Below are 23,637 nucleotides of genomic sequence, written 5' to 3'. Positions count from 1 at the left end.
TGCTGTTTATATCATGTGCAAATATTTAATATATACAACTTTCAAAATTCTGAAAAACAACAGAAGTTGCTGTGTTGATTGTCATGTTCTAATAGCCGTATGTGTTCTGCATCTTTATTGTTTGTCTGCTGAGTTGATTTGAACCAGCGTGATGGCGTCACGCGGCGTCGCGCTCTCCCATAATGCAGCGGGCCCGAGGTTTTGATCCAGTGGAGTTCATGAGATCGGTGAGAGCGCTCGACGAAATGAGGCGGAGAGACACGACAACCGTCGAACCTTAATCTCCCAACTGAACACGCACACACAGACAATTTCTCAAGCCAACAATCACATCAGAAACATGTGGTTCCGCCACTTCTCAGTCCTCCAGAGAGGCCTGTGAGTTCCTGCAGTCCATTAAGCCCTTGAATCCGGAGGATTTTTCCCCCGTCGGCCGATTCGCACAGAGCAGGCAATGACAACGGCCTCCGCAACCCCGCAGCAGATGAGAGACCGGCTGCTGCAGGCCATCGATAGCCAGAGCAATGTGAGTAACCCGCTCGCTCTCCTGCCGACCAAAGCTGACTTTTCCCAGACACGACACAGTTAGAGCCTTATTTCGCGCCGCGTCGAGCGTCTGAGTGTGCGGCAGAACAGATGTGGAACTCCCGTTAGCAGTCCGCTAACTGACGGAGACACATTTACCCCGCGCTACGCTAACAGAACACCCGACAGCCGCGAGATAACCCTGTTTTTTTTAAACATTATCATACACTAAGGGCATTTTTAGATGCATCCACCTAGATTTAAGGTACATGTTGCGATCAGACACCGATGACATGTTGTGGGAAGCTCGCTAGCTGCTTCATGTCAAGCTATCAGCTATTGAGCTTTGGAGCAGATTTATATAATTATCGGCTTGTTTTGTAAGTTTAGCAGCATATCCAATGCCGCCAGTGAACATTGTCTGTTGTTTCCTGCTTATTAACGGCATATCTTGGGTAATATGAGCTCGGTGTTTGTGGTTAGCTGACAACAGTGGCATTAGCAAAGCGCTAGCATTTGATTCCATGCTGGGAGTAGTGAGTTAGCTTGATTTTGAATCACCAAGAGAGATTAAAGCTCTGTCTATGCCTTCAAACAGTCATGTATTTGTGGTTTTGGCTGTCGTGTGTGTGTGTGTGACAGAAGTAACCTGAGCACACAGCTGGTAGCTGTTCCGGCTACGTTGCTGTGCTAACTGGGCACGCAGACCTGACTAGAGCTAACCTGCTGGCTGCCTGGAAAATGTGACAGCCACATTGAATGTTTTACTAGACTAACAACTCGCCATATAAACGAGGAGCTTGAGGGAAATAATCAATCAGTGTAATTGCAGTTACAATAAATATTCCCAACTTTAGGGTTTTAGTGAGTTTGCATTCACTGGAGATTTTATGGTAAATAAACACTGGTCGGCGCACAAGATGTTTGATTGCATTTACTTCACATTTTGATTATATATGTATTCTCTTGGGAGTTGTTTGACTAGTAAAAAAATTAAAATAATCGAAATCCATAGTTTCTTGGGGTTAAATTAGTAGGTTAAGGATTAAAAGTTGTTCAGACTTCTTCAAAACTCACTCTAAAAGAAAGGTGCTGTGTATGTCGCACCAAATTGTTACTGATAAGCTATAGTACATCTGTTCTGTCTTAATATTTTATGTCTGACAGAAGAGTGTGGAAACATAATTTTGTTTGGCAAGTGTCAGTGTGTTTTTTTATTTCATTTCTTTATATTGGAGACACTGAGCATCTTCAAGTGATAATCTTTATAGCTAAAGTCTGGAATACACTACACTTTTTTTTTTTTTTTTTTACAAAATTACTACAGATTTTTTTAAACCCTAGGTATCATACATGTGCTGACTTCGTAAATGTTTACATAAAAAATTGGGTGTATTTGCACTCCAGTTCTTTTTCGATTTGTTGACTGTCTGATTTTTTTTTTGACTATTAGCTTGCATCTTTTAAAAGTGACCCATATCAGAGATCTGCTTTTACATTAAACTATTGGCAAAACATCCCAGGGTAGATGTACTGATAGGTTGCAAGGTATGCAAGACAAAACCAGCCCAGTAGACCCTTCGCAAAGAGCTTGATTGACAGGTGATCTGACCAATCATAACGCCAAATCCACCATTTCCAACAGACAAAACTCGACTGATGTTATGAAGTGAGTTTGGAATAAAAACATGTTATTAAATATATTATTTTCATGTGCTTTCAGATGGAACAGCATTTACTAAATGGCTACAGTTCACTGTTCAAAAAGCTTTCATAATCGCGCGATTAAATAGGTCTGTGATTATGAATGCAGTTTTGGATAGCTTGTCAGTGAACTACATCTCTGTAGTAAATGCTGCTCTGTCTGAAAGCATGTGATGGAGATTTACTACTGATCACAGAACTAGCTTTACTGACAAGATGCACATAATTGCATTTGATCAATTGTGCAGCCCTAGTATTGACGCCATTCTGCGGTTGAAATAAAATAAGTTCTGATATGCATTTATGTTTATTTCACGCTTTAAGTAAATATGAAAAGACGATCCGTCCACGTGCTGCTTGAACTGAGGCAATACAGTGATCTGTCATGACATATTAATGGGCCACAAAAATTTATTTGTGTGAAGTTCTTACAAAATGACAATTTTACAAACATATGAATGAGGCCTGAAACCAGTCTGAGAATATTGGAATCCTTGTGCTTTTTTCCTGCTTATGGACCAAATCCCACAACCTGTGCCACATGGGAGGAAAAATCGGAATTCGGGGACATGAACCATAAAGCCTAATGTAAATACGGTCTAAACGACTGTGCGTCTTTCTGAAATTCATGCAGAAACATGCACCTCATTGCTAGGAGACGCTAGGTGACAAATAAAATGTGTTCTAAAATCTTAAAATATAAATCATTTGATATAGCCTGACTGGAAGGAGTCATTGTCTGGTGCTAAAAAAGACCGCGCTCATCGGCATTTTCTGTGAAATGTAAAAATCTGGAGGCTGACTTTCAGCAACTAGCTTTGACTTTGCCATTACATTAGAGAAAAGGTCTAGCAAAGTTTATGAAGTGTAATCCAGTCTTGAGTTTGAACACTCCTGCTAGGGTTGGACTATATAGTAAAAAAGTATCAATGATATGTTTCATATCGTTCGGTATCAAAAATTTAAATTTTTTAATTCAAAAAGCAATAGATTTTTTTTATTTAGCCACTGTATTTTTATTATAACACAATTTGAGACAAACAACAAATAGTTTTTGTTTTAACAGTCCAACACAAAATAAATTAAACATGTAATTTCTAATGTTTTATGTTTTCTATCTTTATACGTCTAATTGTCTCCCGAGGCCACTGTAGGGCACAATGAGCAAAATAATGCAGCACATTTAAAGAATACTCCTCCCCAAAATGAAAATTTTGGCACTAATCACTTACCCCCATGTTGTTCAAAACCCGTAAAAGCTTAATTCTCAAATCTCAAAACTCAATTTACGATATTTTGGATGAAAACTGGGAGGTTTGTGACTGTCCCATTGACTTGCGCTACGATGATGTGGAGAGAAACAGAGAAGAGGAATTATTAAAAACAGATGGCAGATGGACTATTCTGATGACGTCTTTCATACTTTTTTGGTCCTTGACAGTTTAACTTACTTAGCAGTATATGGGACAGTCACAAGCCTCCCGGTTTTTGTCCAAAATATCGTAAATTGATTTCTGAAAACGAATGAAGCTTTTACGGGTTTGGAACGACATGGGGGTAAGTCATTAATGACAAAATGTTCATTTTGGGGTGGAGTATTCTTTAAACGTGCTTCATTATTTTGCTCATTGCACCCTCCAGTGGCCTCGGGAGACAATTAGGCGCATCTCATGGGCTTTATATCAATATCCAAGAAGGTCAATGAATATCGCTACAGTTTCATCGCCTGGGCCTACTGCCTTTAGAACATGATTCCAAGATTCTTCTGTACCTTATCTTACACAACATTTTGTTTTGTCATATCTGATTTATATGATAAATTGTCTGTCTTCCTGAACAGATCTGTAACATGGTTGCAGTTCTTGATGTTATTACCAATTTGGAGAAATATCCTATCACCAAAGAAGCACTTGAGGTTGGTAAAAATGTGCACTGATCACCAATGATATATTAGTCTGCTTAAGATATGACCTATCAAATACTCTTTTCGGGTCCAAGTCGCTACTATATTTCAAGAGTGTTTACTGTCCTTTTAAGGACATGGTGTACACTGTTTATAGCTCACTTTTTTTCCAAACAACAATATTTTAACAATTCAGAAAAGATAAATCCCTGGCTTACTAAGATTTTATGGAAATAAAGGTTAGAATAATGATTTGTTTGGTAGTATAAAGAACACTATGATTATGTATTAGCACCATTTATTGTTTTGTTGTTGGGATCTAGCGTTTGGACCTGAAAATGTCATATTTAAGAGCCAGATAATATCTCATCCTTCATTACTCTTTGTTAACACTGCATGGTATTAGTTTGCAGAAAAATGTTTTTTATGAAGACTTTTATCTGATGTATCCTTTCCAATGCAGGAAACCCGCTTGGGAAAGCTGATTAATGATGTGAGAAAGAAAACAAAGGATGAGGACCTTGCCAAACGTGCCAAGAAACTCCTCCGGAACTGGCAGAAGCTGATCGAGCCCGGCCAAAGTGACACTCCGGCAAGAGGAGCCTCAAATGTCCCGGGTTCTGCCAATGGCGGTTCTCACCCCTGCCGGACAGACACGCCTCCTGCGGTCCCCCCTCCAAGCAAAGTCGCTCCTGAGCTCAAAACCAGAAATGACATCCATAACACTTACTCCCCAAAGGCAGAGAAATCCACCAGCCGAAAACGGCGGGGGGAGCAAAGGGATAGTCCGCATCTGCCAGCCAAAATAACAAAGACGTCCCTTTACGAGCCAATATATTCCTCTTCCCCACCTATAAATGGAATTAGGGGGAGCCCAGAGACTCTCCCGGATAAAGATGACGATGTACCGTCTGACAGAATCCGCATGGAGCACCTTGAGAATGACAGGCACAACAAAATCCCTGTCAACGCTGTGAAGCCTCATCCGAGCTCTCCGGGGCTTACCAAACTACCTAGCACTTCCTCCTTACTCAAAACGTCAGTGTTACAGCAGCACGCGAGAATGGATGGAGGCGGGCAGCTTCAGCCCAAAAGCCCTCGGTACTCCTCGAGTCCGCGCAGTGTGATGCATGAAACGATGGCCAAGAGAGCTTCAACATATGCACCAAAAGGGACTCTCTCGAGCCCGGCTCAGAATTCAGCCCAAGTGCCCTCTCCTTTGCCCACGCTGCAGCCTTTAACGTCGCCGGCCCAGGTGTGCATCAGCGACGGTCCATCATCTGTGGGGCTGGAAGGCACGATGCACTTGTACAGATCGACAGGTAGACTCTCCCAGCCCCCACACAGCACTGCAACACTGGAGCCGCTTTCCAACTCCCCGATCACCACACACAGCTTGGAGTGCACAGAGACCAAGAGTGAGCGGGAGGGAGCGACCTCCAACTCAGAAGGCAAAAAGCGGAAGAAATACAGACCCAGAGACTACACAGTAAATCTTCAGGGGCAGTCCTCGGAGGACAGGACCAAACCTGTGCGTTTAAAAGAGCGTAGGTTGACGTTCGACCCGGTGACCGGACAGATTAAGCCCCTCACTCCGAAAGAATCCCACCATGATGTAGAGTGCCAAGGCCCGCCAATCGCAGAGCCTTCGGTGAGGACTGAGATGCCACAGCAAAACACCCCTACGTCAGTTCCCAACCCCTTTCAACAGACGAACTGGAAAGAGCTGTCCAGAAATGAAATCATTCAGTCATACCTTAACCTTCAGAGCAACGTTCTCACATCCTCTGGAGCACAGACGCATGGGGCACACTTTTTCATGAATGAATATTTGAAGCGAGAGGAACACGACGTCAAAGAGTTACGGGAAACGCACGCTTTAGTACCGAGCAGCTCCACAATGGAACTACCCGGGATGACTCGGGACGTAACGAACGAGGACCTTCTAAGAATACACAACGAACACTGGCCAGGCGTGAACGGTTGTTATGACACCAAGGGAGCCTGGTTTGATTGGACAGAGTGTATATCGTTGGATCCTCACGGCGATGAGAGTAAATTGAACATCCTGCCATATGTTTGCCTAGACTGAGAGAACAGGGCTTGGAAAAGTTTTCAATGTTCCCACTGTGAGTCGAAGGAGATCGAAGCGACTCTCCTCGTCACTCTGTACTAGGTTCATCTTACAGGTGTAAAGAACGAACCAACAGCGGTTGTTCCGAGATCAGTTTTCCACAAGAAGGAGCTGAAGTGGCGTCCTGTTTGTAATGTGCTGCTACCAACGAGAATTTGCAAACAAAGGTTGTATATAACGGCTCGCAGGGATTTCACTGGGCCAGTTCTTGCACAATGTGTGAATAGGAGGGTCTGAGCAAGCATTGAGCAGTACAGATGTGTTTAAAAGCAAGTCGAGAACGTTTTTTGGCAGTTACAAAAAGCTTTATGTGACACAGAATAAATTATAAAAGTTTCTTATCATGTATTCATCTATTTATTTGACCATTTTTGGTTTCCATTTTTTTTTTTTCTAGCTGAAGCTTATCCACTAAGATGTGCAGATATGTTTGAGGCTTTTCTGTTCGCATCACACATTTGTCCCCTTATTTGTGATGTACATGAGGCATATATAAATACATTTGTTTCCCACATCGGCTCTCACGTACGCGTGCTAATTGCAGTAGATACCGACATTCCATTCCTTCATTTCTCGCTTAACATTACTTTTTCGGTTTATTTAAATGTGATTTTCATATGAGAGAAAAGCAATCTATTTTTAGATCTGTTAAATAAAACAATATTTTAAACAAATCTGTTTGCCTAGATAATTGTAAAAAGAAAAACATGGATAAATATGTCGATAAAGAGAAAGTATTCATGTGCTAGAAGAAAACGCAGCGAATGGCCAGAGAGGGTGCTACTTTTCATCTTCATACTGTGAGGACAGGAAAGCAAGAAAATGTTAATATGCTGGAAATATACTTGTTACCATTCCTTTTAGATATTGTTTGCCTTACTGAAACCATTCAACAATGACTTTCTTATCTGAAGAGCCTTAGTGAATGTATGGCATTTAGATTTGTTTAGGAGGTACAGAAGGAAACACCTCTTGGCATCTGCCATGTGGTCTTTTTTTTTTCTCATATGGACGCATTGTGCTATAAATGTGTCAATAAATATGCACGTTATCCTGCTTGTCTGTACATAGTTCTTGCAATCCATGTAAAACCTTTCTAAGTAGTCTTTTTTTTTTTTTTTTTTTTTTAAGTGTGAATGTAATTAATTTGGGAGGAAGCGAAGCATTCTGAATGGAAGTCCCAATCATTTGTGTTGCTGTTCGCTGGCATCTATAGACCTAGATTTATAGGTTGTGGTGCTATTATTCATTCAGTGTTTTCAGTTTGACATCATTGATCATAGTTTTTCTTTTTTTTTCTTTTTTTTTTCTATTCAATATTATTTTTAATGCCTTGCCATTGTTTTGAAGACGAGAGTCTTGTGAAGGGGTGAAACCAATTTGCTGCCGACTTGCAAACACTGTGTGCTCTGCTACCTTCGTCCTACCAATGTGCCTTTGATGGAAAAAGTTTGGAAAGGCTTCCTCTAGCTTCACTTGGTTTCAAAAGTACAGCATATGTTTTCTTAAAACCATGTCAGATATTCCAGGGATATGCATTGTTTTTTGAAGCAAAGGACATCTAAGAGCTCAACACTTGGTTAGGGTATTGCAAATATAATTTGCAATTTAAAACTAGAGGAGAGACTTCTTTGATCATTTATGATCGGTATATTTGTTCAGTGTTTAACATCACTCGTTTGTTCGAAAAAATAAAATGATCAAAACTCTTTGCATCATGGTACCCTTTCTTCCATCAAGGTTACTTGTCCCAAACGTACATGACTTGACATGTTCATGAGAGGGAAATATGTAATTTAATGGTATTGTTTCATTTTCAGGAAATTATTTGTAGTGCTAAATCAATCAATTGTTAAACAAACTGTTGCGTTCCCTATGCAAGTTGCTATTTGAGTCTTATCATTTGCTTGAATGGTGTGTCATGGAAACCCCCTTTTTAATGAAGCTAACCATGAGGTGTTGCATATACACACATACCTAACCTTGTTTTAAAGGGATAGTTCACCCAAAATGAAAATTCTTTCGTTTACCCTCATGTCATTCCAAACCTGACTGGTTTACTTTCTTCTGCTGAACCCAACAGAAATTTTGTGTTCACACAGAACATATGTTTGCTGTGAAAAACAGACACGTTTGTCTGTTAAACTTGTGCATCTTGCAGCATTTTGTGCATGATGTGACATTGTAAAAAGGCATTGTTTGAGTGGCCTCTTACACACCAAAATTTATACCAAAGATCACTAATTATCATTCTAATGTTAGAATAAGGAATTTAGCACCACAGCTTTAACAATAATGTCAATATCATGGTATTCACTTTCAGAAAGATTTTTTTCCCAGTTGATTGAATCAGAATCCACTGAAATTTGAAGAGCTTCAGCATTTAAAATGGCAGATGACGTCAATTGTAGCTTGCTTATAACAAAAATATAAATGTTATGGAGCCTCGGAATGGACACCATGTGTAATTATGATTAGTTAACTTTCTGTGAACAGGCCTTTAGGCAACATGTAAAATAATATTTCACATTCAGAGGATTTAAGATGTATGAGTATGTTTCTTCATTGCAACAGGTACATTTCTGCTGAAAATGAGGAATGTACAACTCCAATTCCAGAGACGTTTTGTAAAAATCCAATAAAATCAAGAATCTTTGATTTGTTCATTCTCTTTAACTTTTGTTAACTGACAAAAGTACAAAGAAACATTTCCAAAGTTTTCACTGACCAACAAATGTATTTTTGTAAATATGAAAAATTTTGATTTTGGTGGCTTAAGATGCTCAGCAGTCTGATTGTCGTTATCTGATTCTCCTTTTCATGACTGGTCATACATTTTCAATAGGAGTCAGATCTGGACTGCAGACAGGTCAGTTTAGCAAATACACTTTGTTGTAGCACATGCAGAATGAGAGCTGGCATTGTCTTGATCTAATAGCCATGGACTTCCCATGAAAGACATAATCTTGACAACAGGATATTTATCTGTACAGCTATCATATGATGTTTCCATGTCAATGCTAACATATGCAAGTCACCCAAGCCATTTGCACTGATGCACTCATATACCATTACAGACGTTTGCTTCTGTCACTGATGAAAGTCTGGATGGTCCCTTTGGTCTTTGGGACTGAGAACTCAAAATCCATTTTCCCAGAAACAAGCTGAAATGTGGTTTAATTTGAGTACAGCACACCTTTCCACTGTTTTTTGACTATCTGATATGAGCTGTGGCCCAGAGAACCCAGCAGCGTTGAACTGATGTATAGCTTTCTCCTAGACCGAGAGTAACAGAGTTTCAAGTGACAGCAGTTTTCTGATGTACTCCTGAGCCCATTTGGCTATATTTAACGCTGCAGCACAACGGTTTCTGATGCAGTGAGGGCTCAAAGGTCAAGCACATTTGCCTAAGGTTTCCTGCCTTGCCAAACATGTACTGTGATTTCTCAGGATTCCCTGAATCTTTTCACAATATTACATGTGGTAGTTGGTGAAAGACCAAAATGTTGCATTGCGAAATGTGATTTTTGATTTGTTTGACACTGAAATTTGGCACAAAGTGATGAGCCATGATCCAGCTTTGCTTGTAAAGACTGAGATGCTCCTTTTATAGCAAACATAATACCTTGACCCATTACCAAATTCACCTGTGCTTACTGTGAACCATTTAAAACTAGTTTTAAGTGGATATTCTGTAACCTGTTAACTTTTATTTTGCCTCTGTCCCAACTTTTTTGGAATGTGTTGCGGCCGTCAATATCAAAATTTGTTCATATTTACAAAATACAATTATGTTGGTCAGTGAAAACTTAGGAAATGTTTTCTTTGTACGTTTGTCAGTTAAATAAAAGGGTTTGTAGTAGAGAATAAACAAATCACAGATTCTTGATTTTATTGTATTTTTGTCCAAAATGTCCAAATTCCTCTGGAACTGGGGTTGTAGCATTACATCCCTTACTCACCAATGCACATACTCAGCAATGAAGCGTCACAATAATCCACAAGTAATCAGTTAAATTTCTGTCTTGTGAAGTGAAAAGCTGTGTGTTTGTAATAGACAACTCCATCAAGACGTGTTTAACCAGTTGCTTCCAGTCCTCCAATCCTAATTGTCCTTTCTGCTTTGAAAAGGTTGTATTTTCTGAATTGGGAGAGAAATTTGCACAGATTAAGCAACATTTACAAGCAGAAACAGTCCAGTACAGTTCTAAACAAATATGTCGGTTAGAGTTTGATGAGATGGCCCACAATGGATGGACTTTTCCACTTGGGGAAGTCTTATTAAGGTAAATGGACTGTTGCTTTGGCCAGAAGTGATGGTTTAAAGTTACAATTATTTAATGGAGTATTTGTATTTATACAAACAGTTTTCACTTCACAGAACATTTACTGATGGATTGACCTGAGTTGTGAATTATTGTGATTTTTTTCAGCTGTTTGCACTCTCACTCAGATGATTCACTGTTGAGCAAGTGATGTAATGCTGAATTTCTGTTTTGATGAAGAAACAAACTCATCTACATCTTGGATGGCCAAGTTCCTTATTCAAGTCTTGCATTGCTTCCTCAGCATTTCAGAAAAATATTTTCTGAATGCTAGTGACATCATTCAGTAGCCTGCCTTATTCACAGACTTGACTCATTCCTCAGCTCCCGCGAGTTTGGAATACCAGGATGGACACAGGGATACTCCCATTTGTAAAGGAATTTGGTACTTTAGTGCCATATATGGTGTTTTTCAATCAAGGCCAAGAAGGAAAAAGGGGGCGGAGTCTGCACTGAGCGCGCGTTCTCATTGGTGGCGAGATAACCGAAGGGAAGTTCTGGATCTACTTGAGCTAAAAAAAGTAAAGCAGACAAAACTATCAGACTTCATCCGAAGTCCTCTTTCGGTTCACGAAAATCTGTTTTGCAACTTTGGCTGTTCTTGTAGATTACACAATGTCGCAGTTCAACAGAGGTCCAGCATACGGGTTTTCAGCGGAAGTGAAAAGCAAGGTACGTGGGATAATTAACGAACTAGTTTAAAAAACATTCGTTAAAACACAGCACTAGAAATCGCTCCGTCTTATTGTGATATTTCTAAAGCGTATCAACAAATGTTTCTTAAACGGCATGTAGTGTTAACGTAACACACGTGTTGCGATACAAGGTTAAATATCAATCATGCTTCTAATGCATATTTCACTATATTATTTGATGGCAACTGGCTGTCAAGTTAAAGCAAGTAAAACGCAAAAGAAGTTGCGGAAACCGCAAAGAAAGTTGTAAGAACTCTTGGGGCGTTGCCTCCAGTGCTCAAATATGTCATTGTGATCTGGCCTGTAAAACACAGCTTGTGCTCTCAATGAAGCTGCTGCTGGATTACAGTCCTCTTCCTGTGGTGGTTGATGTGATTTTAGCACCCTAGTATGAGTTCGCAGTCTATACGTAAGCTAGATAGACAGATTTATGGTGTTAGGCCTTAAATCTCCTTATTTTGGTGTTTGACTATATTAAGTCATAAATGTAATCTCATTCACCTACATGTTACTTTATATATCATGGGGTAATTTCTTATTGAAATGAGCATAGAGCTGTATTATAGTCTGATTGTAGTGTGTGTTTTTTTTTTTTTTTTTATTAATCAATGCCATATTTTTTCCCCATTAGATTGCACAGAAATATGACCCGCAGAGAGAGGAAGAGTTACGAATTTGGATCGAGGATGTTACTGGGCGCTCAATTGGAGATGACTTTCAGAAAGGGTTAAAAAACGGTGTCATACTCTGCGAGTAAGTTTGTGTCTTAGGGTTTTCCGCGTGGCCTACCATGTCTTTTCAAAGGTAATTTCACAACATAACCTTGCGTAACCTTGAGGTCTTGATGTTTCCTTAAAGGCTCATAAACAAACTTCGGCCAGGGTCAGTGAAAAAGATCAACCAATCCTCACAAAACTGGCATCAGGTGAGCTGACCATTTCCACTTCTCTAAAATGTTTATTCCTGAACGCTTTAGTAAAGTCATACAGTCATTGAACTTTTGATGTTGTGACATTGAACTTTTTTTTTTTCTTTACGTAGTTGTTTCTTGTGTTTTTCTAAATCTCTGATAGGATTGTTTGTCTCTTGTAGAAGGTTATCTATTTTGTCCATTTGCATTCAGCTATTTTATTCTGTTGCAGCTGGAGAACCTGACCAACTTCATTAAAGCGATCACCACATACGGGCTCAAGCCTCACGATATCTTTGAAGCCAATGATCTGTTTGAGAATGGAAACATGACACAGGTTCAGACCACCCTCCTGGCTCTTGCTGGCATGGTAAGCCCTGTCGAATCCTATAATTTCACAGGAGAACAGCCTAACGCTGATATTTCGGTCTATAATAAGAGATTCTCCCTGTGTTTACAGGCTAAAACCAAGGGCATCCACTCGAGTGTAGACATTGGAGTGAAGTATGCAGAGAGACAGGAGAGGGCATTTGATGAGGAGAAAATGAAAGCCGGACAATGTGTCATTGGATTACAGGTATGAGTAAACTTTACATGACCAAGTTTGATCATAAAAGCCCATCTGAATATGAGTCACAATTATTTGCCGTTCAAAACGCAAAACTGATCCGGCTAAACCTGGAAAGTACCATGATGTTTGTAGTTCACTTGCATATCTTTTAATAGATGGGAACAAATAAATGTGCAAGTCAAGCTGGAATGAATGCCTATGGTACCAGAAGACACCTGTATGATCCCAAATCACACATTTTACCACCAATGGACCATTCAACCATCAGTCTGCAGATGGGCACCAACAAGGGTGCTAGCCAAGTAAGTACTACCCTCCCTGTGTCCCATGATATTGCTTAATCATTCTGATCAGTGGTGTCATTGTTAACTGATTAAAACAATTGAAATTATGCAGAAATATAAATATTAACTGACGTACAGTTGTTTTTAGCTTTAGTATTAGTACTTCAAACATAATTACATCTCAATGAAAATTAATATTTTATTATAATATTAATTTGTTTTTTCTTCTAAAAAGCGTAACAAATTAAGGAAATTAGACCAGTAACTGATGTAAAATATATGTTTGAAGTACCAAAAATACTAAAGCTAAAAAAATTACGTCTAAATGAGAAGTTGTGTGGATTTTTATTTATTTATTTTTTTTATTCAGAAGAGCATAAATAAATAAATTGGTCAAATTAGGCCACTAACTGGTGTAAAATGTTTGAAGAACCAAAATTACAAAAGTATATTATATACTTTATAAATAAAAGTATATATATATAAATAAAAAATAACTTGATTGGACATTAGCCTGAAATGAAATTAACTAGATTAAAAAGTTAAACTGAAACAAATGTAAAAAAAAAAAAAAAACACACACAAAACAACTGTTTTGGAATGGTTACTAAACTTAAAATGCAATATATTTAAGATGAAGTGCTAAAAGCTAATTGAAATATTATATGTCAAACACAAAACGTATTGCTCTTTCTGCCCATCTCATTTGTATTCCGTGTTTTCATTAACTGAAATGAAGCTGAAACTAATAAATTAGATGAGTGTTGTACAACATTGGAAATTATGAAATGGATCGATAAGCTATTTCGAAATGTCACTAAATGCAAGAATAATAATATAATCCCAATCTGTTATATCTGTATAGTCTGGTATGACTGCTCCAGGAACCCGTCGTGCCATCTACGACCAGAAATTAGGCACTGACAAGTGTGACAACTCCACAATGTCTCTACAAATGGGCTTTGCTCAAGGCGCCAACCAGAGCGGGCAGAATTTTGGGCTTGGCCGTCAGATCTATGATGCCAAATACTGCCCCAAAGGTGCACCCAGCGCAAGCGGAGAAGCTGACGCTGGCTATGTGGATTACCAAGACGAGGGCTACCAGGGTTACCAGGATGATGGTCAAGATTACTGAATCAACCAATTGCAGGCAATGAGTCTCAAGAAGCTAATGGGAAGCTGATGCTTTCTTGCTACCAAAAGACCCAAAGCATTCCATTACACCACAGTGAGCATGCCAAATGTTGGAGAGTGGTGAAATTGACCAATATGAAACGTATCACTTATGTTTTAAATGTACATTTTTTTTTTTTTTTATTTAAGGTGAGCGCCCTACACAACATATCAGTTAAGTCTTATGTGTATTGATACTTGTATTTTACATGGTTCAAGTGACCGTCATTTAATTGCACGGCCACTATAATATGTAGTATTTGCTTACTGTCATTTTTATTTTATACTTTTTTAATGTTTGGTAAAAATGCTGATCTCTATTGTTAAACGCAAGTATGACGGGGGTTATTTTCACAATCCCAATTTTTTTTATTTTCTTTTACTCTGTTTTAATCAAGCTGTTGTGAAGAAATCTGATTAAGTATGTATGAGGAATATTGTTACGTGAGCCTGATTCATTATTTGAACATGTTCAGGGGTTTAAAATTACTTTTTCTTGTCAGTTGAGTTGTTGGTTTTTTTTTTTTTGTTTTTTTTTTTTTTGAATCTTTGTTGCAGTTCAAAGTTAAAATGGTGAGGGTTTATAGGAGACAAACCTTTACTGTAGTTACATGGTCCTTTTGTTTTAACTTAATAACTTTTTTTTTATTTTTTTTAGGCTAGAAAGTGAGCGCACATTCTTGACATGCACAAAAAGGTTAATCTTTTCAGCACTTTTTTTTTTTTTTTTTTTTTTTGGAGTACTTTCTGCTTTTAACACTTATAAATATTATACTTCCTCACTTAATTAGAGGAGATGAATGTGGTTTGTTCTATATTACACTCTGTCACGCACGCTATCTGTAATGTGTTTTAAAGAGTTCATCTTTGTATTAGTGTTTCATATTCTCATCAGATGTTTTACAGTTCTACTAGCCAGAACAACTGGAGCTTGTCTTGTTTTCTTTGGATTTATAGTATTGTGAAAGGAAATTGAAGTATTATGTTGTGAGCCTGAACATTTTAGGAACTGGATTCACTAATTTTTTTTTTTTTTTTTTTTTCCTCTCCCCCACCGTATTTATTCTCATTCCAAATGACTCTTTGTACTAGACATTGGAAATTTTAGGTCTGCTTAGATAAGTCTCACAAATGCATCGCTCCGTGTATGCTTTACACTTGTTTTTAACTTTTCTTATGGAATAAGATTGTTAGATGGATGTATTAAAAACTGGGTTCATAATAAAAGATGATGAACAGCACTTACTGTCGTCAGGATTCATTCATTTTACAGACATTTGCTCTCCGAAAACATGAAAATGAAACCAAGCAAGTATGTAATCTTCAGACCTGTGCAAGAGGAACACTTACAATCTTTTAAACCAAAGTCTTATTTTGCAATCCTGGATCAATGATCAAGTCAATCAAATAATCAATCAGTGCTGAGTCAGCTTAAAATGTATGTTTTAGTATATACTCTGATACTGGAGAAGGTACTGCTAATATCTCTAATGGTGTAGCATGATCTTTGGATTTGAGAAAGAGAGCTCGTCTCACAAATGGTCTAAAATTGTACAAAAAATACATAATACTGCCATCATCTGGTAATGAGAGAGAATGACACCATGAGCTACACCATATCAAGTTACAATTATAGGCTATTATAAAGCAGCTAATTATTGTTTTATAAAAAATATTATATGCTTCAATATTTCAACTCTTTGCTGTTGTTTTCTCTTTAACAAATGGTCTGTGAAAGGTGTACAAAAACAGGATGCAGAAGTAGCCTAAATTAAACCCACTCAATAAGGGTTACCTTGTTATAGAGGGCTTGTAAAATAGTTGAACAATTCTAAATATTAGAGTTTTTATAAATATATTTAACTGCAAACTACTCTGTCAATATACTTTGTTTTGGTCGCTTGCGCCAGATGGCGCTGCAGTTCGCTCCAGTTTTTGCTGCCTGAGGTTGCAATTTGTTTTTACAACTTCTCTTTGTCTTCACATGTGGAGATTTGTGCTTTTAGTTCCTTACTTGTGCCTCTCCTCAAACAGGTCTGCTGTGCGCTTGTCAAAATGAATGTCTTCCTGCTAATGAAATGCTACATTTCACGTTGACACGCCGCTAACCTCCTCAAACTCCAGATTGATTTATCTTCATGACTCCTGTTGAAGCAGGTAGACTGAAGCTCCACCTGCCATACATAAAATATTATACAAATATTACTTTTCTTTTTTTTTCTTTTTTTTAATGCAAAATAAGTATTTTGAAGAATAAGAGCCAAACAGTTTTGGTGACCATTGGCATCCATTGTGTTTCAAAATTCTCTCCCATTTATCAAAATATGATTTGTGTTCCTAAGCCCTATGTCTTTTTCGCCTTAATTATTTGAATTTATTATTATTTTTTATGTTGATGGATGGATTGATTTGTATTTATATAATTTTCATCTTAAATGCTGCTCCATCAGATGTTGGTAGCAAATTGTATGATGGCTTTTAGTGAAATGCAAAACAGATTTAAAATAAAATAAAAATACAAACCAGCAAAGGGTGAATACTGAGTAGTCATCAGGATTAATGATAATCGAAGTTGTCATTCAACTGAATAATATCTGTCAGTTTTCTTGGTAATGTTCGGCTCCAGTGGTTCTTAATACAGTAACAATACATTAATGGTATTAACGGTCAGGATGACTCTTGAATGAAGCTTTAAGAACCATAATGGCTAAACATAATGGCTGTTATATAATGAAACATGTCTTTATGTTTGTGCAGTGGCCTAGTTTTCAGTTGGCTAGAATGCACTTAATAACTTGAAGCAACTATATACAGTGACCTTGTTTCACATTGTCAGTTCTACTTGACATATGGTCTTTGTCAATATAAAGTACATTATCTTGTTGCCTTTAAGTCTGTGAAGGTCAAAAGCATCTGTCATTATTATTAAGCAAGATTTTGCATGTAGACCCGGAACACATTTTGTGCTTGTCAGAAAACTCTGTTTGTTTCTGTTTGTCTACACAATATCTTATCACACATGAAATGATAACTCTTAATCCATAAAAGCATTTGACTGTTAAATACACTAAACTCATCTGGAGTAAGTAACTGAAAGCACATTAGTGACGATTGGGGACGTTAAGAATTTCTCAGGTGTGAAAGATTGAATGTGACACTTGGAAGCCAATGCAAATAGTTACTTAAAGTCAAGTCAAAAGAATAAGCTGATTTCCTCTAAGTAAGGTTCACGTGTGATTAAGACCATATGGCATCACTCCTGTGGGAACATTCAAGGACATAGTAATTTTTACTTTAATTCAGAATAAATAAATAAAAAGTTGACTCAATAATGGAAGTAACAGCAGTTCAACAGTATGCATGACTTTTAAGTATATTTGCAGCCATCTGCTGAATTTTATTAGTTGCCATGTTTCTTGTCTCTAGGGCACTGAGCAAGCTTGAGCAGCGTCAGGACATTCCAGCATCACCTGCCGTCTCAGGAGCGTGTAGATGCATTTAACCCTCAGGTCTGAAAGGAGCTGCGTATGTTTACTTGATCTAAACAAGCTCATTCACTTTGCATTACGTTTGTGGTTTAATGCAAGAACTTCACTGAAACTGACAGTTTTTAAAATAAAGTCTTTATTGGTCTCTTCAAGACCAAACATCTTTTATAAAAAACAATAGCAAAATGCTTTACTTTTTGGAAAACATAAATTATAGGCTGAAAGATAAAGAAATACATAATGATTGCTTGTACAACATTTAAATAATATGAAAACCAGAACATGACCTTTAAAAGTTGGCAAAAATACAGAGGAAACGCTACAAAGAAAATGTGTATTTCTCTTATTTACATGGAAGTGACAGCTATAGACATATAAAGGCAGTCAATGTGACTGAGAAAATTAATCTCCACAGGAACTCCTCATTTGATTTCAAAACAGGAAAATTCACAAGTAGTCTCAGATCATTTAAGCTTTTGGAAAACAGTTTGTGCGTACTAGAAAATAGCTTCCACCTTTAGATACTTGAAATTAATTCACAGGCAATGAACTTTCAATGTTCTCCAGATCTACTAATGCATGTCTGTGGATAATGCCTTAAGATAAACAGTGCCTTTACATTAAGCATTCTCAAAAGTACTGGCTCAAGCTTATATAGCTTATTTGGTCCATATTTTAGTGGCAAGGTTAAGTTCTTCCACAAGCTTTTTAGCTTTGGAAAGTGCTTGCAATGGTGCTTAAACATAAGGTCTTTTGACGTCACCCTGCCAGATTTGTCTAAACATGTAGCAGATCCTTACAGTGGCCTGCACCATATAAAACATGCTGCTGCTTGCAGAGCTCCAGGCACATTTAGTTCTAATTAAAAGAGCCTATTTTTGTGCAGACTGGGTTTTGAGTGTCCACCACATTCATAATTCAGACTGCGTCTGTTCTAACAAAGACACTCATAACAGAGCTTTAGACTTTTACAGCACCAACATGTTATTTTGACAGGTTACGAATGGTGGTTTCTCCACCCATATCATTGGTTAGGGTCTCAGCAGAGGTCCTCTATGACTTGTTCTCGATCTCGGCGGGTGCAATCATCATGGTGGTGGTTTTCAGTGGGTGGTAGCGGCCGCGCCAGGTCTTCCAGAACACCCCTTGCTTTCTTTGGTGCCTTTGCTTTGGTGCAGGTGTAATAAAATATCTGCCGTTCAGGTTTGAGCGACCGCAATTGCTAAACCACCAACCACCTGGAAAGCCAAAAATAGAAACCAATTAGAACAACAACGTCTACCACATAGAAATACCTTTTTATGGCCCATGGCATCATGATGTTACCTGATAGCTGTTTGGCACAGTTGAGGTCATTCTTTTGGTCGTTGTCTTTGTCGCGGGTGGAGAAGGGCACTCCAGACGTTTCGGTGGACAGAGAGCTCTCCAGGTTCCCGGTGGGACTCCCCAGAATGCGCAAGGAATAGTTGCTCTCCTTGCCGTTCAGACGGATAGGGTAGTTAATGGTCTGAGCTTCACCCTGCCAGTCAGAGAACTGCACCTTGAGGATGTAGTTGCCACCCTTGGACACAGAATGGATCTTCTCCAGGCCAAGCCAAAACTCGCCTGAAAGCGACATTTAAGAGAGATATTTAAGAGACTCAGTGGACTCTGGTCTAGGAATAGGTCAGGAGATTTAGTCACTATGCAATTAAATCATTTAAAGACATTAGGGATACAAGATTCCTCTCTAGCCAGGATTGATCTTATCCTCTATCCTTAATCTGCCACTCTACAAGCCAATCTCTATGCTTTAATCAATGAGTACTGACAGATGTGGCTATTTGCTCAGCGCCTGTTGGTCATATGCAAAATGAAGTCAGTTCACTTTAGATTCTTACCATTTAGGCTCCCAAAGCCAGTCTGGTATGCCTGCCAAAGTTGATCGAAGTCTACCGATCCATCTCGGCGTCTCTGGATGACTGTCCATCCTCCTTCTGTGAATACACGCACAAAACAAGAGGATTACAAGCTGTTCTGAGTGATGCTTTGGGGGATGGGGAGGCGATATCCAATGGGGTTTATGAACAAAGAAGCCATAGATGCTCTTTCAAGAGATATGTGAGATAAATGGACAAATAAAAGCGGCAGAAATTTTGTTTTTCGCCCACTCACCAGTTGTCATTTCACAGAAGACCTCAAAAGGCTCAGAGTCAGTTGGCTGGATTGTGTACAGCCCGCTTGTGGTCTCACCCCTCAGGAACAACTCATGACAGTCAGAAGCCATAGCTGAAACACACCAAAACAACACAAAAATGTTCAGATGTCTGCAAATGACCTTCACCCAAGCCTGTATCCAAACAGGGATTTTAAAATTGGCACTAAATGGAAATTGTTCACACGTCTAGGGTAAAAGGTGATCACATTGTTAATGGTGAACTAGACTTTATCTAGAACAAAGAACTTTGAACATGCCACCCAAGAACCCAAAAGCCAACAGGGAGTTTGTTTTGAACCCCAGGGGCAATAGTCCAAGTCATCTGGTGTGTTGTTATTAAACAAATCTCACACTGGTCCAAAAGAGCATTCTGTGTACACACTGACATATATTTCTCAAACAAGTGTGGCAAACATCTGCCTAAAAAAGGCAGTTTCACATGTGAATTCTGACCTGGCTGCAACACAGAGGGTGTAAACATGACCTTTCCCCCAGTTCCCAAGCAGAGACATCCCTCAGTAGAGCTACAATATTTTCCTTCCCCCTGCCCCATTTAGTCCAACCCTCCACGCCTGCTTCACGTGCACAGCACTCCACTGATGACATCACAACGCATGGGCAGCGAGTGATCGGGGAATGCCGAAGCTGCTGCTGCTGCTATTTGAGGAGCAATTGCATAGGACCTCAAGGGACTTTGTGAGATGCGAGAAAGAGACGGATCAAAACATATGGTTTTAAGTGAAGTGGTCTTCTTTAGTCTGACACACTTCTCATTGACTACAATAAAAGGGGTGATCTGTGTGGGCGAGTAGAGGTGTGTGTGTGGGGGGGGGGGGGGGGTTTAAGTGGGATAGTCTGGCTCTGACAGATCTAGGGTAAAGGTTACACATTTTCTGGGTGATCTCAGAATGGAGGGATCACCACACAACTGGGAAAATCTGTATAAAGTTCATGGTCCAAAAATATGCACTCTGTACATGATTTTCAGTGGATTACTGCCAGGAAATCTAATCTAAGGTACATGATATACTATATCTGAAAAAAAATAATCCCTCCCTTTGCTTTTGGCCAGATTTGAAACAAATCTCTGAATGCTTGTGACCCTGAGTTAACACAGCCCAAGACTGATGAACTCTCACACAATTGGAAGGCATCCAGGGAAACTGTTTTTTCAAGCATTCTTTGGATCCCTCTGATGTCAGAACTCGCCATGAGAGGCTTTATTGCGATCATTTGGATGACTGTTCACGCCCATGTGGTTCTGCTAGGTTCAACTTTCACCTACTTAGAAGCAGTCATTGCTTTGAAATGGAGATTCCATTTCCAACCCTCACACACAGTGTTAAAATATTCTAAAAATATCATACTTAAATTTTTGAAATGTTGAGACTTATTTCCATAAGACATTTCCCATATGTTTTCCAGATCTTTTCCCTAACTTGACATATTCCATCAACATTACAAAACTAAAAGGAGCAAAACAAGTGGCACAAGTGTCAGCATGTTTTTGATAAAGAGCAAAACCTCCTCTTGTATGTTTTTTGGATCCAGTTATATTATTGTGTGTATTTGAATGATCAGAGACTGTGTAATAAGGCAGATTCATCATGTGAATGGAACAATTAATTACTTCTTTTTGCCAGCATATAGATTTTGTGTGTCTTAGTAAGTTTTGTGTATTTTCTCCACTATATATATATATATATATATATATATATATATATATATATATATATATATATATATTATTTATGGTGTAAAAGCATAATAATGAATTGACTTACCAACAGGTGAATCTCGCTGTTCAGAGCTCTCGTTCAGATGGACGTCATCCTCCTTCCGTTTGAGAGAAGACCGCTCGCTGTAATGAATCTACATGAATATTATGGGTTAGTTTGCAGTCATATTAATATATCGACATCACACTACTTCATAGTTACGTTATATTTTATTTTGTAGTATTCTTACCTGGTTTTGGAGGGTCCGAATGCGAACATTTTGTTTATCCAGTTTTTCTTGCTGTTGCTTGATGCGCTCGACCAGATCATCAATGCGCTTATTTTGCGCCTCCAACATCCACTGAAATCAGAAATAGTTTCGCGGTCCGTCTTTATTCACACTCAATACATGACATTTTCCTAACCTCAGTAGACCGTAACGACAATCATAGAGTTGTTGACAATTAAGTTCCTATTTTCCAGTATAACCGGTTTTATACACAGCTTTTTTTTTTTTTTCTTTTTTTTTTTTGTTACAGTAACATGAACTCGCGAAGCTGCAGACATTGAGAAACTATACGCGTGTGCATGCGTATGAAACACTTAAGTTTCCGTTAAGCTTGTTTCTTGCTGAGACATATATCAAGGGCGAAGGTTAACACACTTCAAACTTTCCTTAGGGTCAGAAGGCTATGACACTTTGTTTGTTTGAACAGCTGCTACCTTGCACGTACTACACGGCTCTTGGGTTCACTGCATGAGTGCCTTTTGTGCTCTTTTGGAAATGCAGTTTTTATTTAAATCCACATAAACCTAACCAAATAATTATTGATAAGTTAACTGAAGTATTTAGAATATGATTTTAAGAAATATATGCAAATGCACAACCAAACACTACAATGCATATCAGGCAGATATGTTGTTAGCCTAAGGTAAAAATCCTAGACAATATGCTTCACATTCTTTTAACCCTGAAATGAGTTTTTTTTTTCACCTACCTGAATGGTTCGAGCATCGCTGTAATTGCCTTGGGCAGCTTCTAACCCCTCTCCTTGCATCAAGCCATCTACTTTTTCTTCCAGCTTGTTCATCCTCTCATGGTCCTTCTTCCTGTCTTTGAGCAGCTCTTCTGTCTTCTGCCGCAGATCCATGGACACGTTTAGGAGCAGGTTCTCACGTTCTTCCAGACTCTGGGCTTTTGCTTTCAGCGCCTCGCTGTCTTCTTGAAGACGTTGTGTCAGCTTACCAAGCTCGGATATGGTGACGTTGAAGACCTTCATCTTGATGGTGATGTCTTTCACCTGGCCTTTGGTCTTGTCCACATGCTCTTTAAGACCCTGACCTAGCTGCAGCAACCCATGTGCTAGCACATTAACATCATCCCATGCTGCATACTGAACTCTCTTCTCTTTTCCAGTAGCGGCTCCTCTCCTTTCCAGCGGGAAGCTCGTCCCGGAGCTCGCCAAGACTGTGATGCATAGCAGATTTGCAAGTGCTACCTTCATTTTGCTTGTTTTGTGTCTGTGGTTGTCTGGTTATTCTGACTTGTAGTAGAGACTAGTTTGCTGTCCCAGTATTCTTAAGAGCACAGGCTCATGTGGTTGAAAGGCTAACTTGTTTTTATACCCTTTCTGAGCCGTCTAGCCTGTTCTGATTGGTTGGCCATCTGGAGGGGAGTGTGTGAGTCTGCTCAGGTTTCAACCTCCTCCCCTTTAACCATATTTGCTTCGAATGTGGACCATGATGTAAGAATGGACTCGGTTGCAACCAGAATGATTGTAAAAAAAAAAATAAAGATTTTATTAATATTGAGCAATTTATGTTTTTAAGTGGACTTATATTGATGTTTAGTCGGTGGTTTCATTGATTAATTATATTTATATTAACATTTTCATTACATTAATTCCAACAAACATTCCTACTGAGACTATTAAATTGTAAAAGACATATTAAATCTCACAAATCAAATGTGAATTATTTTTAGTTTGGTGCATCCTGTCCTTTTAAATG

The 23,637-nt window shown here is 38.7% G+C and overlaps 3 protein-coding genes across 4 annotated transcripts; 2 read left to right on the top strand and 1 right to left on the bottom strand.

The window, feature by feature from the left end:
* The first annotated feature begins 159 nt into the window (after positions 1-159).
* Positions 160-6,607, top strand: LOC127951435 (mediator of RNA polymerase II transcription subunit 26). Its single transcript, XM_052549325.1, has 3 exons — positions 160-526; positions 4,070-4,144; positions 4,596-6,607. Exons 1-3 carry the CDS (start codon positions 455-457, stop codon positions 6,222-6,224), a joined length of 1,776 nt encoding a protein of 591 aa, XP_052405285.1. The 5' UTR covers positions 160-454; the 3' UTR covers positions 6,225-6,607.
* Positions 6,608-11,056: 4,449 nt separating this feature from the next.
* On the top strand, positions 11,057-15,465 carry LOC127951690 (calponin-2-like). 2 transcript variants are annotated; one of them, XM_052549714.1, is made up of 7 exons: positions 11,057-11,263; positions 11,918-12,039; positions 12,145-12,211; positions 12,429-12,566; positions 12,657-12,773; positions 12,923-13,069; positions 13,917-15,465. In XM_052549714.1, the coding sequence occupies exons 1-7, from the start codon at positions 11,207-11,209 to the stop codon at positions 14,184-14,186; spliced, it is 918 nt and encodes a 305-aa protein (XP_052405674.1). In that variant the 5' UTR covers positions 11,057-11,206; the 3' UTR covers positions 14,187-15,465. The 2 variants fall into 2 exon arrangements, with proteins under 2 accessions (XP_052405674.1, XP_052405673.1); XM_052549713.1 differs by having other exon boundaries at positions 11,081-11,263; positions 12,429-12,773.
* Positions 15,466-17,831: 2,366 nt separating this feature from the next.
* Positions 17,832-23,229, bottom strand: LOC127951402 (angiopoietin-related protein 4-like). Its single transcript, XM_052549277.1, has 7 exons — positions 22,626-23,229; positions 21,878-21,988; positions 21,694-21,781; positions 19,867-19,980; positions 19,593-19,688; positions 19,039-19,317; positions 17,832-18,950 (listed from the first exon to the last, which is right to left on the bottom strand). Exons 1-7 carry the CDS (start codon positions 23,130-23,132, stop codon positions 18,766-18,768), a joined length of 1,380 nt encoding a protein of 459 aa, XP_052405237.1. The 5' UTR covers positions 23,133-23,229; the 3' UTR covers positions 17,832-18,765.
* Positions 23,230-23,637: the final 408 nt, after the last annotated feature.

This window comes from Carassius gibelio, chromosome B2 (genome assembly GCF_023724105.1).
Source record: "Carassius gibelio isolate Cgi1373 ecotype wild population from Czech Republic chromosome B2, carGib1.2-hapl.c, whole genome shotgun sequence".
Classification (NCBI taxonomy): domain Eukaryota; kingdom Metazoa; phylum Chordata; class Actinopteri; order Cypriniformes; family Cyprinidae; genus Carassius; species Carassius gibelio.
Note: the sequence above shows the minus strand (reverse complement) of the source record. Positions and strands in the feature narration are given on the sequence as shown.

Coding starts and splice junctions, on each gene's coding strand:
- LOC127951690 (XM_052549713.1), top strand. CDS start 11,207: ATGTCGCAGTTCAACAGAGGTCCAGCATACGGGTTTTCAGCGGAAGTG. Junction 12,212..12,428: donor CCTCACAAAACTGGCATCAG/GTGAGCTGACCA, acceptor ATTCTGTTGCAG/CTGGAGAACCTGACCAACTT. Junction 12,774..12,922: donor AATGTGTCATTGGATTACAG/GTATGAGTAAAC, acceptor ATCTTTTAATAG/ATGGGAACAAATAAATGTGC.
- LOC127951435 (XM_052549325.1), top strand. CDS start 455: ATGACAACGGCCTCCGCAACCCCGCAGCAGATGAGAGACCGGCTGCTG. Junction 527..4,069: donor CCATCGATAGCCAGAGCAAT/GTGAGTAACCCG, acceptor CTTCCTGAACAG/ATCTGTAACATGGTTGCAGT. Junction 4,145..4,595: donor TCACCAAAGAAGCACTTGAG/GTTGGTAAAAAT, acceptor TTTCCAATGCAG/GAAACCCGCTTGGGAAAGCT.
- LOC127951402 (XM_052549277.1), bottom strand. CDS start 23,132: ATGAAGGTAGCACTTGCAAATCTGCTATGCATCACAGTCTTGGCGAGC. Junction 21,782..21,877: donor TTCGGACCCTCCAAAACCAG/GTAAGAATACTA, acceptor ATATTCATGTAG/ATTCATTACAGCGAGCGGTC. Junction 19,318..19,592: donor TGGCTTTGGGAGCCTAAATG/GTAAGAATCTAA, acceptor TGTCGCTTTCAG/GCGAGTTTTGGCTTGGCCTG.